Source organism: Pantherophis guttatus, chromosome 18 (genome assembly GCF_059756535.1).
Source record: "Pantherophis guttatus breed Tessera chromosome 18, ASM5975653v1, whole genome shotgun sequence".
Lineage (NCBI taxonomy): Eukaryota > Metazoa > Chordata > Lepidosauria > Squamata > Colubridae > Pantherophis > Pantherophis guttatus.
In genome coordinates, this window is record NC_142080.1 from 10,996,317 (window position 1) to 11,010,125 (window position 13,809).

The 13,809-nt window shown below is 44.7% G+C and overlaps 1 protein-coding gene across 2 annotated transcripts in view; it reads left to right on the forward strand.

Annotated features, from left to right (window-relative positions):
- The window catches only part of ATG2A (autophagy related 2A), an 87,765-nt gene that overhangs the window by 38,879 nt on the left and 35,077 nt on the right, over positions 1–13,809 (forward strand). For both annotated transcript variants that reach the window (XM_060691930.2, XM_060691933.2), the window contains exons 16-21: positions 2,247–2,349; positions 2,489–2,651; positions 4,316–4,458; positions 6,559–6,719; positions 8,461–8,618; positions 13,376–13,526. In XM_060691930.2, coding sequence (XP_060547913.2) covers positions 2,247–2,349; positions 2,489–2,651; positions 4,316–4,458; positions 6,559–6,719; positions 8,461–8,618; positions 13,376–13,526 — 879 coding nt within the window. The remainder of the gene's footprint in view (positions 1–2,246; positions 2,350–2,488; positions 2,652–4,315; positions 4,459–6,558; positions 6,720–8,460; positions 8,619–13,375; positions 13,527–13,809) is intronic.

The following is a 13,809-nucleotide window of genomic DNA, read 5'->3' on the forward strand; positions in this document are numbered from 1 at the left end:
AAGGAGGTGAGAGAGCGGAAGGGAGAAGAGGAGAGGAGAGGGAAAGAGAGAAGAAAGGGGAAAGGAGAGGAAGAAAAGGGAGGGGAAAGAGGAGTAGGAGAGAAGGTTAGAAGGGGGGAAGAAGGGAGGAGTGCGGGAAGGGAAGGGAAGTAGGAAAGGGAAGGAGAGGAAGAACGAAGAAAGTAGGAGGAGAGAGAGGAAGGAAGAGAAGGGGAGGAGAAGAAAGGTGGCAAAACAAAGAAGGTTAAATGGTAAAAGAGCAGCCCCGAACAAGTAAAAATTAAAAATGAAAGAATGAAAAATGGTGGATAAATGACTGTACATGAAAATATGTTTATGAGAAATAAAAATAAAAACTTTTTTTGGAAAAAAAAAACGTCCTTCTTCCCCAGGAAGGAGTTGACAAAGGACAGTTAGTACAGCTGCCAGGACATCTGGGACTAGAAGCTCCATATAGATAGTCCTCGACTTACAACCATTCGTTTAGTGACGGTTCAAAGTTAACAACAGCATTGAAAAAAAATGACCTATTTTCATTTTTAATCACGATTAAAAGTGGATGATTTTGCCATACTTAGGACCGTTTCAGCATCCCCATGGTCACACGGTCAAAATTCAGATGCTTGGCAACTGGCTCGTATTTATGACGGTTGCATTGTCCTGGGCTCTTCTGACAAAGTTGATGGAAAAGCCAGGTTCACTTAACAACAACGTATTACTAATTTAGCAACTGCAGCGGTTCACTAAACAACTGTGGCAAGACAGGTCGTAAAAATGGGACAAAACTCACTTAACAACTGTCTCGCTTAACAACAGAAATTTGGGATTCAATGGTCGTTGTGAATTGAGGACTACCTATATTGCTCAAGCCTATAGTAGTGGCCAAAATTGTGGAAACCTTTTGGGAAAAGTGTATTTTCTAAAACTAGCTAATAACACCACTTTTTTTTTTTTTTTTGGAGTAGTACCATGAAATTATATATCAATGGAAAGATAATTTAATCAAGAATGTAATGCAATAACTTTTATGAAGGATTTGCTATTAGAGTAGCAGTTACAGTATAGAGAAGAGAAATGAAACACGTAGAAAAAACGAGATTATACAAAAATGATCCCCATATCAATTAATCCTTCGTTGGGTAACCTTTAGCATGAATGACGGCTTTACAACGTCTTCCCATGGAGGGAACCAAGTCTTTGAGTTCTGCAGCTGTCATAATGCAAAACCAAGATCGAATGATGGCTTCTATTAACTGGGTTTTATTGCTGGGTCGCTTCTGACTAGCAAGTTTCTTTAGTCGGCCTCATAGATTTTTCAATTCGGTTAAGGTCTGGGCTATTCCAGCAGTGGAATAGGATTATCTTGAAACTCCCCCCCCCCCCCAAAAAAAGTGGTGTTATTAGCCATCAAACCTCAAAAATACACTTTTCCCAAAAGGTTTCCACCATTTTGGCCACTGCTGTATAGACAAGGAATTTAGTCGATTAATGTTCAGGGCTAAATTGGTGCTAGATAAAAGCCCACAGGACCTTCTACCACATGTGGTGGACGTGTCCGGAAGCAAGGAAGTTTTGGAAAAAAATACAAAAATGGATCCAAGAAATATTAAAGGAGGACATTAACTTCCTCCCGGAAACCTATCTCCTGGGAGTGCTAAAACGAGCATTTGGAAAGGACAAGAAATACCTGATTATTCATATTGTCACAGCTGCTAGACTCTCCTGTGCCAGATATTGGAAAGAGAAAAAAGGACCAACCGAGGAACAGATAGTCAATAAGATACTTGACTGCGCAGAAATGTGCAGATTAACGTATGTGTTAAACGGAAAGGAGGATTCAGAATTTTATGCGATCTGGGATCTGTGGTATAGGTGGTTAGAAATTAAATGCAAAAGTTAATACTCATGTGGAATAATGCACAATGATTAGATAACCCTATATATTATTGTACTTTAATTAAACAGTAATCAATTTTACTCATAAGAAGTTTTGTACAAACTGTAGAAATGATTAGATAATTGACTAGATACCACACTTGTAAATATACAATATGACTACACGTTGCCGAACCGTTTAGTTTGAATTGTAATATGTTCTTAATTCAATAAAATTGCATTTAAAAAAAAAAAAAAAAAAGCCCACGGGAATCCAAGAGGGGTTGGAGCATTTGTCAAAATGTATTGATTCCAGGCTGATGACTTGCTTAACTCCGCCTCCGTCTGTGTCTGTTCCTTCTCCTACACAGGCATTTATGAAGATGGTGAGACGCTGTCGGTGCCTTGTTTTCGGGTGGGCAAAGCCCCTGACTTACTGGCCAGAGGCGTCGGGAAGAAGTACCTCCTTCCTAAGTAAGTTTCTCGCGAGCGGAGAAGAGAGAGCTTTCCTGCGACAGAGAGAAGGGGGGGCTTTCCATAGCCCCACAACTGAAACTCCAGGACGGGGAGGGATGGTGGTGGGAATCCAGCTCTCTCCTCCTGTCCTTGGCAGGCTCATCTTGACCTTCTGCCCAACGCCCACGGATGCCCCTTGGGATTTGGTGCTGGCAGCCGCCGAAGAGGTGGAGCTGTCGACGGTTGAAAGCCCCTGTGAGCTGAAGCAGCCGGAGCCTTCGCCCTTCTCTTCCAAACGGACGATGTACGAGACGGAGGAGGTGAGAGGCTTTCTGGCTGCCCCATCCTTGGGGGGCAGGAGGCAGCATGCTGGGCAGGGGAGCCAAAATTGAGGGCTACCGAATGAGAAAGCTGAGAAGGCTATGGCAAAAATTATTCAATACAGATACAATATAGTGCAATTATTCAACTTCGGTGGCTTTAAGAAGAGTGGACTTCCACTCCCAGAATTCCCCAGCCAGCGTGATTTTAAGTGCCAGGACTTCCACTCCCAGAATTCCCCAGCCTGCATGCTTTTACGTGTGAGGACTTCAACTCCCAGAATTCTCCGGCCAGCGTGATTTTAAGTGCCAGGACTTCAACTCCCAGAATTCCCCAGCCAGCGTGATTTTAAGTGCGAGGACCAACTCCCAGAATTCCCCAGCCCGCATGCTTTTACATGTGAGGACTTCAACTCCCAGAATTCCCCAGCCAGCATGCTTTTACATGTGAGGACTTCAACTCCCAGAATTCCCCAGCCAGCATGCTTTTACGTGTGAGGACTTCAACTCCCAGGATGCTGGCTGGGGAATTCTGGGAATGGAAATCCACACATCTCCAGTTACCATGGTTGAGAAATACTGCAACAAAGGTTGGGCTCTAGTAAGAATGGTTTTAAATTGAATTTTATTGGAAAGGAAACCCAAGTGAATTCTTCCTTTGGCCCCACCTACTTCTTGGAGAACAGGCGCTCCCTCAAAGCTCCCCCACCCCACCCCAAAGTTGTGCCCCCTTGATTGAGCCCTTTCTCCAGGCTGTTGGGTGTTGGTGGTACCTTTCCTCTTTGTTTCTTATCCTCTTCTGTGGGGTCCTGGGTGCTCTCTGAGCTCGGCGGCTTTCTTGCAGACGTTTTATTACCCAACTAAGCAACATCATCAGTGCTAGAAGGTGCTGTTTAACAACACATAGCAACACTGACGGGACAAGCCACTCTACATAAACAAAGAGCAAATCCTCCTACCGTGTTTCCCTGAAAATAAGACCCTGTCTTATATTTTTTTTGAACCCTGAAATAAGCGTTTGGCCTTATTTTCGGGGAGGTGTTATTAAGAGCCTTGGTAGAACAGTGGTCTAAGGCACCCTGGTTATTAAGACCAGCTGCCTGCAATTACTGCAGGTTCGAATCTCGCCAAGGCTCAAGGTTGACTCAGCTTTCCATCCTTTCTAAGGTAGGTGAAATGAGGACCCAGTTTGTGGGGGCAATAAGCTGACTTTGTATAAATATACAAAAGGATGAAGGCTATTGCTGAGCACATTGTAAGCCGCCCTGAGTCTCCGGAGAAGGGCGGCATATAAATCAAATTAAAAAAAATTAAAAATATATATATTTTGGGGCGCGTGAAGCAAGGTGGGGCTCCTCTTGCTGTCTTACCTGATTTCCAGCTCTGTCTCCCTAACCCTAACCAGAAGAAATGGCTGTGTATGCGGTTAAATATTTTTGGATGGGTTGGTGGTGGTGGTGGGCTTACTTTTGGGGAGGGCTTATTATCCGGGGAGGTCTTATTTTCGGGGAAACACGGTAGCACTGATGAAGTTGCATAATTGAGTCATGAAACGTCTGCAAGAAAACAATCAAGCTCCGAGAGCACCAAGGAGACCTCAACGGTTCAGCCCTAGGCTGCAAATGTTCTGTGGGTATCATCCTCCTCTCCTCTCCCTCTCAAAGATGGTCATTCCCGGGGATCCCGAGGAGATGGCCGAGTTCCAGAGCCAGACGCTGGCCGCCTCCCGCTACACTCTGGAGCTGACCTTCCCCACGGTTCACATCTTCTTGCCGAGCAAGAAGTTCTACGAGAGCATCTACAACAGGTCAGAATGCTCGGAGGACGCGGGATGGGCATGGACGACATCTCTCTTCTTCTTCTTCTTCTTCTTCTTCTTCTTCTTCTTCTTCTTCTTCTTCTTCTTCTTCTTCTTCTTCTTCTTCTTCTTCTTCTTCTTCTTCTTCTTCTTCTTCTTCTTCTTCTTCTTCTTCTTCTTCTTCTTCTTCTTCTTCTTCTTCTTCTTCTTCTTCTTCTTCTTTTTTTAAAATTAACTTTTATTTTGTTAAATATAAACATTCCATCTTCCCATGTGGGTACAAATATCTCTGTGCAATAACCATCAAGATTTACAACAGCATTCATTACACTGATATTAATTCTCTGCTCTTACAATTTTACAGTATCCTGTTTCCCCGAAAATACGACCTCCCCTGATAATAAGCCCAATCGGGCTATTGAGCGCATGCACTAAAATAAGCCTCCCCCCGAAAATAAGCCCTCCCTGAAAATATTTAAATGCAGAGCTGGAAATCACGTAAGACGGCAAGAGGAGCCCCATCTTGCTCCATGCACCCCAAAATAATAAGACCTCCCTGAAAATAAGGCCAAGTGCTTATTTCGGGGTTCAAAAAAATATAAGACAGGGTCTTATTTTCGGGGAAACACGGTAGTAAACCTATTCATTTTTCCCTCTTAACATATCTTCTAATAAAAATATAATAATCCCAATAGTCATAATAATAACAACCATCATATTGTTTACATCTCTATCTTAACATATTTTCTCTTTTTTAATCTCCTCCTTTTATTTCCAACTTCCATTTTTTTTCTCTAACCATTGATAAAATAATTCCCATATCATATAACATTCAGTTTGTTCTTTCTCCTTAATTGCCGGCGTTAAATCTATTCATTTCTGCACATTCTAATAGTTTCTCTAATCACCACCTCATCCGTAGGGATCTCTTCACTTTTCCAATTGGGTGCAAATACAATTCTAGCTGCAGTTAATACATGGATAATTAAATATGCATTCTCTTTACTATAAGTTTCAGGTAACATCCCCAACGAGAATATTTCTGGTTTTAAATCAATGTACTGCTTTATCATCTTTTCCAGCCATGTATGTATTTTTGTCCAGTATTATTTTTTTTTTTTGCTTCTACACATGTCCACCACATATGTGTTCTGCCCCAGCTACGGACCCACAGCACACACAAAGTCTATACAAAATTTAAATTTACTAAAATAACTCAGTCTTTCCCAAACAAAGGCTGTTAATAAACTTTCTTAACAGCCTACAAGAAACCAAAGATAAAGTAATCACAATCTTACTAAGGTTGGCAGAAAGCTCAGAAGCAATTTGCAGAGAATCCAGACGCGAAGGAGAATGAACTAAAGTTGTTCCCTACAACTTGCTGCAATCGGCGTTCCTCCTTAAATAGGCTAGGGGAGTGGCCAATTAGCCCCAAGCCTTACTCTCGAGGAGACCTCCTCCTGAGGAGCCACTCCTGCCTTTTGGCCGCTCTGCGCACCCGTGCATCGAGAAGAGTCTCCTCCTCTTCGTCCTCTTCACTTAAAGGAGCTTCTGGAGGTTCTGAAGGCCCTGGCTGAGTCCCCACCTCTGGCACCACATCTTCTCCAGCCTCCTCACTGTCCGACTCGAGTGCCAGCTGCACAGGCTGCTGGTGCAGCACCACACCAGCCTCCTCGTTGTCGGAATCAGCTACAATCCGCACAGGCCGCTGACGGGCCACAACAATATGATAATAGGACTCTTCCGAAGAAATACTGGGATGTCTGCCCTTGTAGGGTATTGCCAAGCATCTGAATTTTGATCACATGACCCCTAGGGATCCTGCAATGGTCGTAAGCGTGAAAAGCGGTCATAAGTCACATTTTCAGGGCCGTTGTAACTTTGAAAAGTCGCTGTTCTTTGAAGGGTTACTGTTGTAAGTTGAGGACTACCCCTCATGGTTGTAAGTGTGAATAAAGGCAGAAGTAACTTTTTTTTACCCCCAACGCTGTTGCAACTTGGAAGGATCACTGAATGAATGGTTGCATGTCGAGGACTGCCTGTGGCACTTTTTCCCCTGCAGGCAAGTGGAAGATTTTTGCATTCACTGTCTCTTCTTTTCACCCCCAGGATCAATAATGACCTCCTGATGTGGGAGCCCTTCAGCCCCCTCCCGAGCCCCACTGATCCTCCAGGAGGGGCCGGATCCGCATCCCCCTTTGCCCCCGATGGGCCCCCACCTGCCCACTGGCCGGAGAACTTCCAGATGTGCAAGTCAGCCTTTAAATTGGGTGAGAAACGATATTTGGGGCACAGGGAGGAGGAGAGTTTTGGGGGGGGGGGAAGTCCCTTCCGGAGGAGGAGGGAGGGGAGGGGGAGGGCTGCTTGCAACCCCCTTGCTGTCCGATTGGCTGTGGCCTGGAGGGTTGGCCATCATTGGATAGAACAAGAATGGGGAACGATGGCCCCTTTATTACCTGTGGACTTCAACTCCCAGAATTCCTGAGCCAGCCGGCTCAGGAATTCTGGGAGTTGAAGTCCACAGATAATAAAGGGGCCATCGTTCCCCACCCCTGGGATTGATATTTGTTTGTTTATTTATTTGTTTGTTTATTTGGGATTTGCTAACTTCTATAGGCAATTCATCCCCCCTCCCCTTTGCCGAAATCGCCCTGCCCATCACCGAGCTTTTAAAGACATTTATTTGATTGATTGATAAATGGATTAATGAATTAATTTATATCGCCGCCTACTCGCTGACAGTGACTCTAGGCGGGCTTACAGATAATAAAAACACAATGTAGAAGAAATAAAAACAATTAAATAACAACAGCCTTGGTGGCGCAGCAGACTAAAGTGCTGTTAAGTAGCACCAGCTGCCTGCAATTACGGCAAGTTCGAATCTCACCAGGCTCAAGGTTGACTCAGCCTTCCATCCTTCCGAGGTAGGTAAAATGAGGACCCGGATTGTGGGGGCAATAAGCTGACTTTGTATAAAAAAGAAGACTGCTTAGGGGGGCCCGAAAGCCCTACTAAGCAGGTCTATACAAAAGTATGAGGGCTATTGCTTAACGCATTGTGAGCCGCCCTGAGTCTCCGGAGAAGGGCGGCATATAAATCGAACCAATAAAATAAAATAAAATAAAATAATAATAAAATAAAATAAAATAAAATAAAATAATAAAATAAAATAAAATAAAATAAATAAAATAATAAAATAATAAAATAAAATAAAATAAAATAAAATAAAATAAAATAAAATAAAATAAATAATAAAATAAAATAAAATAAAATAATAAAATAAAATAATAAAATAATAAAATAAAATAAAATAATAAAATAAAATAATAAAATAATAAAATAATAAAATAATAAAATAATAAAATAATAAAATAAAATAAAATAAAATAAAATAAATAAAATAATAAAATAAAATAAAATAATAAAATAAAAAAATAATAAAATAAAATAATAAAATAAAATAAAATAAATAAAATAATAAAATAAAATAAAATAAAATAAATAATAAAATAAAATAATGAAATATAATATAAAATAAAATAAAATAATAAAATAATAAAATAATAAAATAATAAAATAATAAAATAAAATAAAATAATAAAATAAAATAAAATAAAATAAAATAAAATAAAATAATAAAAATAAAATAAATATGAGGGTCAAAGTGGGGGGCCGGTCTCATTTCCGGAGGGATGATGTTCCAGAGGGATGGCGCCACCACAGAGAAGGCCCTTGTACTGGGTCCCGACAAATATACCTCCTTAAGGGACGGGACCCGCAACATTCATGCCTTCCCGCTTAGATGGGTCGGGTGGGTGTGACCGGCAAGAGATGGTCCCTCAGATCACCTCAGATCCCAAGCCATGAAGGCGTTTTAAACGGGACAGCCAGCACCCCAAATTGCACCCGGAAGCAAATCGGTAACCAATACAGGAGAGGTGACACCTGTGCAGGTCTGCACAAAACCACGCGGGATAGAAACAGGTCCTTCTCCGTTGCTCCTTCTTGCAGATTCGGATTCCGAGGACGACGACTCCCACTTCTACTCGGCGGACGAGAGGGGCGCGCAGCAGAAAAGAGGGGAGCCGAGGAACCCCTTTCCTCTCAGCTGCGTCTCCGTCGTGCTCCGGGTGGGCCAGGGACGCATTACAGCGCTCTGCGACGCCAAAGTGAGAAAACGATCTGCATCCACTTTTGTGTTTGGGGGGGGGGAACCATTTGCAAAGAGTCGGGCCCCCGAAAGTGTCTCTCTGTTCTGACCCAGCTCTCGAAACACGACAAACCCTCTGAAGTGAACTCAAAGATTCCTTTATGAGGAGAGCCAGCAGCCCCGGCAAAAAGTTTCTCTCTCACCACAGGCTAACAAGTCCATCCGGCAGGGAGAAGAATAGTTGTCTGACACGTCTATTCATCTCCGCCTCCTGCCTTTTATCCCCAGAGCTAGGATGGGGCTTCGCTAGCAGTGGTGGCTCTTCTATCCCAAGGATCGGCCGGCCCATAGATTTCCACTGCTCTCCTCTCCTCTCCCTTCTGTGCATCAGGCACTGGACCCAGCTGTTCCTCCTCCTCCTCATCAGCCACCTCCAGACCTGGGGGCTGTTGACTCTCCATCTGAGGGCTAACGGACGGCCCAGGCTCCACCTCTTGTCTCTTTCTCTGCCAGCCCCATTCCCTCTTCCCCCTCGGAGCTCTCAGGATGCCCTGATGCTGACCCCGACTCCCACGCCGCCTCCTCCTCCTCCTCCTCCTCCTCCTCCTCCTCCTCCTCCTCCTCCTCCTCCTCCTCCTCCTCCTCCTCTGATTCGGCTGCTGGAGGGGCTGGCGGCCGATAGGCCACAACACTCTCTTTCCCATCATCGTGCTTCATCCTTGCACGCGCTCGTGCACAGAGGGGCTCCCTCTCCGATCTTTGTCGTTTTTCTTCCTCAGTTTTGCACACCGCTCTGAGGCCATTGATATCAGCACCCCGAGTTTGTGTGTTAGATGGGCGGCCGTGTGCATTGTCGAATAGAATAGAACAGAACAGAACAGAACAGAACAGAACAGAAAATATGGAATGGAATGGAATGGAATGGAATGGAATGGAATAGAGAATAGAATAGAATAGAATAGAATAGAATAGAATAGAATAGAATAGAATAGAACACAGAACAGAACAGAATAGAAAATAATTAGAATAGAATAGAATAGAATAGAATAGAATAGAATAGAATAGAATAGAATAGAATAGAATAGAATAGAATAGAATAGAATAGAATAGAATAGAATAGAATAGAATAGAATAGAATAGAATAGAATAGAATAGAATAGAATAGAATAGAATAGAACAGAACAGAACAGAAAACAGAACAGAACAGAACAGAACAGAACAGAACAGAACAGAATAGAATAGAAAACAGAACAGAACAGAACAGAACAGAACAGAACAGAACAGAACAGAACAGAACAGAATAGAATAGAATAGAATAGAATAGAATAGAATAGAATAGAAAATATGGAATGGAATGGAATGGAATGGAATAGAGAATAGAATAGAATAGAATAGAATAGAATAGAATAGAACAACAGAACAGAACAGAACAGAACAGAACAGAAAACAGAACAGAACAGAATAGAATAGAATAGAACAGAAAACAGAACAGAACAGAACAGAACAGAACAGAATAGAATAGAATAGAAAATATGGAATGGAATGGAATGGAATGGAATAGAATAGAAAATTAGAATAGAATAGAATAGAATTTGAATTGAATTGAATTGAATTGAATTGAATTGAATTGAATTGAATTCTTTATTGGCCAAGTGTGATTGGACACGCAAGGAATTTGTCTTGGTGCATACGCTCTCAGTGTACATAAAAGAAAAGATACGTTCGTCAAGAATCATAAGGGACAACACTTAATGATAGTCATAGGGTACAAATAAGCGATCAGGAAACGATATCAATATAAATCGTAAGGATACCAGCAACAAAGTTACAGTCATACAGTCATAAGTCAGAGGAGATGGGTGATAGGAACGATGAGAAGATTAATAGTAGTGCAGACTTAGTGAATAGTTTGACAGTGTTGAGGGAATTATTTGTTGAGCAGAGTGATGGCGTTCGGGAAAAAACTGTTCTTATGTCTAGTTGTTCTGGTGTGCAGTGCTCTATAGCGTCGTTTTGAAATGAAATGAAATACATTTAGTCCTCAATTTAGGACCACAGTCGAACCCAAAATTTATCTGGCTAAGTGAGTCATTTGTTAAGTGAGGTTTGCCCCACTTTACGACCTTCCTTGCTGCCGTTGTTAAGTGAATCACTGCAGTTGTAAAGTTAGGAACCCGGTTGTTAAGTGAATCCGACCTTCCCATTGACTTCGCTTGTCAGAAGGACGCAAAAGGGGATCACGTGACCCTGGGATACGACAACTGTCAGAAATGTGAGTCAGTTTTAACGACTGTCAGTTTTAACGACTGACTCGCATTTCCGACAGTTGCCGTATCCCAGCCAAATGTAAATCCCAGCCGAATGTAATTCACGTGGGGATGCTGCAGCGGTCGTAAGTGTGAAAAACAGTCATAGCTCATTTTCCATTGTCATTGTAACTTCAAATAGTTAGTAAGTGAACTGTTGTAAGTCGAGGACAACTTGTAGATGTGTTTACAGTTTAGATCCCCTAGGCCAGAGGTCAGCAACCTGTGGCTCCGGAGCCGCATGTGGCTCTTTGGGCCCTCTGCTGTGGCTCCCTGTCAGGTGATCCCACCACTAGCTGGCCCTCCCCTCCCAGTCACTCCTCGCCTGGCCTGAGAAGGTAAGGGCGACGGTGGGGGATGGAGAGGCGGCCAGGGCAGAGACAGAGACATAGAGAGAGAGGGGGAGAGAGAGAGACATAGAGAGAGGGGGGGGAGGGGGAGAGAGAGAGAGACATAGAGAGATACAGAGAGAGAGGGGGAGAGAGACATAGAGAGATACAGAGAGAGAGGGAGAGAGAGAGAGATAGAGATACAGAGAGAGGGGGAGAGAGAGACATAGATACAGAGAGAGAGGGAGAGAGAGAGACAGAGAGATACAGAGAGAGGGAGAGAGAGACATAGATACAGAGAGAGAGGGGGAGAGAGAGACAGAGATACAGAGAGAGGGGGAGAGAGAGAGACATAGAGAGATACAGAGGGAGAGGGGGAGAGAGAGACATAGAGAGATACAGAGGGGGAGAGAGAGACAGAGAGATACAGAGAGAAAGGGAGAGAGAGAGACATAGAAAGATACAGAGGGGGAGAGAGAGACAGGGGGAGAGAGGGACATAGAGAGATACAGAGAGAGAGGGAGAGAGAGACATAGAGAGATACAGAGAGAGAGGGGGAGAGAGAGAGACAGATACAGAGAGAGGGGGAGAGAGAGAGACATAGAGAGATACAGAGGGAGAGGGGGAGAGAGAGACAGAGAGATACAGAGGGGGAGAGAGACAGAGAGATACAGAGAGAAAGGGAGAGAGAGAGACATAGAAAGATACAGAGGGGGAGAGAGAGACAGGGGGAGAGAGGGACATAGAGAGATACAGAGAGAGAGGGGGAGAGAGAGAGACAGATACAGAGAGAGGGGGAGAGAGAGAGACATAGAGAGATACAGAGGGAGAGGGGGAGAGAGACATAGAGAGATACAGAGAGGGGGAGAGAGAGAGACAGAGAGATACAGAGAGAAAGGGGGAGAGAGAGACATAGAAAGATACAGAGGGGGAGAGAGAGACAGAGGGGGAGAGAGAGACATAGAGAGATACAGAGAGAGAGGGGGAGAGAGAGATACAGAGAGGGGGAGAGAGAGACATAGAGATCTACAGAGAGAGAGGGGGAGAGAGACATAGAGAGATACAGAGAGAGGGGGGGAGAGAGACATAGAGAGATACAGAGAGAGAGGGGGAGAGAGAGATACAGAGAGAGAGGGGGAGAGAGAGACATAGAGATCTACAGAGAGAGAGGGGGAGAGAGACATAGAGATACAGAGAGAGGGGGGGAGAGAGACATAGAGAGATACAGAGAGAGAGGGGGAGAGAGAGATACAGAGAGAGAGGGGGAGAGAGAGACATAGAGATCTACAGAGAGAGAGGGGGAGAGAGACATAGAGAGATACAGAGAGAGAGGGGGAGAGAGACATAGAGAGATACAGAGAGAGAGGGGGAGAGAGAGAGATACAGAGAGAGAGGGGGAGAGAGACATAGAGAGATACAGAGAGAGAGGGGGAGAGAGAGAGAGATACAGAGAGAGAGGGAGAGAGAGACATAGAGAGATACAGAGAGAGAAGGAGAGGGTGGGAGGAGAGAGAGAGAGATATGTGAAAAGGATTTTGTGGTTCCCGGTGTTTTTTAACAACTGGTTCTCTGCCCTAATGACCGACTGAGTAGGCGTGGCTAGGAGGGGTCATGTGACCGGTGGAAGTGAGTGACATTGAGTTGGCCATGCCCACCCAGGTTTTGTGGCTCCCGGTGTTTTCTTTTCTGTGGGAAACGGGTCCAAACGGCTCTTTGAGTATTTAACGTTGCAGACCCCTGGACTAGGCCAGGGGTGTCAGACTCAATTTCATTGTGGGCCGCATCAGGGTTGTGTTTGACCTCGGGGGGGCTGGGGGGGCGTGACCAGCTCAACGTTACTCATGTTGAGGGCAGCTGTGGTGGCCCCAGCGCTCTGCCAGCAAAAATGGGCTCCCGGGCTCTGTTTTTGGTTGCGACGGCTTCCTGCAATCCTCTGCCAGCGAAAACGGAACTCGGGTGAGCTGTGTGCAGTCTACCCGAGCTCCATTTTCGCTGGCAGAGGCACCACAGGCTGGTCCTTCACTGTTTCCAGGTCAGCCCCGCGGGCCAGATCTAAACACCCCGCAGACCAGCCTTCACTCAACTGCCTTCACTCAACCTAGCCCCCTTCTCTGACTCGGTTCTTCCGTTCGTCTCTGCAGGGCGAAGGAGGCAAGAAGCTGGAAGCGTCTCACGGGGAACTCGTCCTGGATGTGGAGAACGGGAGCCTCTTCAGCGTCTCACACTACAAAGGCCGCGAGGACATTGGCTACTTCTGCATCGAGGCCGAGAAGGTGGCACTTTATCACAAAGGTTGGGACCCAGATCTAGTGTTGGTGTGTGTGTAGGCAACCGGCTCGGTTGAATTGTCCTGTAGAACAGGGGTCCCCAACCTGTGAGCCGTGGCCCATTCGCAAGTAGGCCGTGTGAGGAGCCAGCTGGTGTGCGTGCAGGAGCACACATGCACAACCCCACTTGCGTGAGCATCAGAAATGCTCGGGACCTCTGTTAAGGAATTCGCAGAGTAACCCTTGACTAGCAAGGGTGTGCACATGAAAGCGATTGAGAGTAGTTACGAATAAACACAGTCAACACA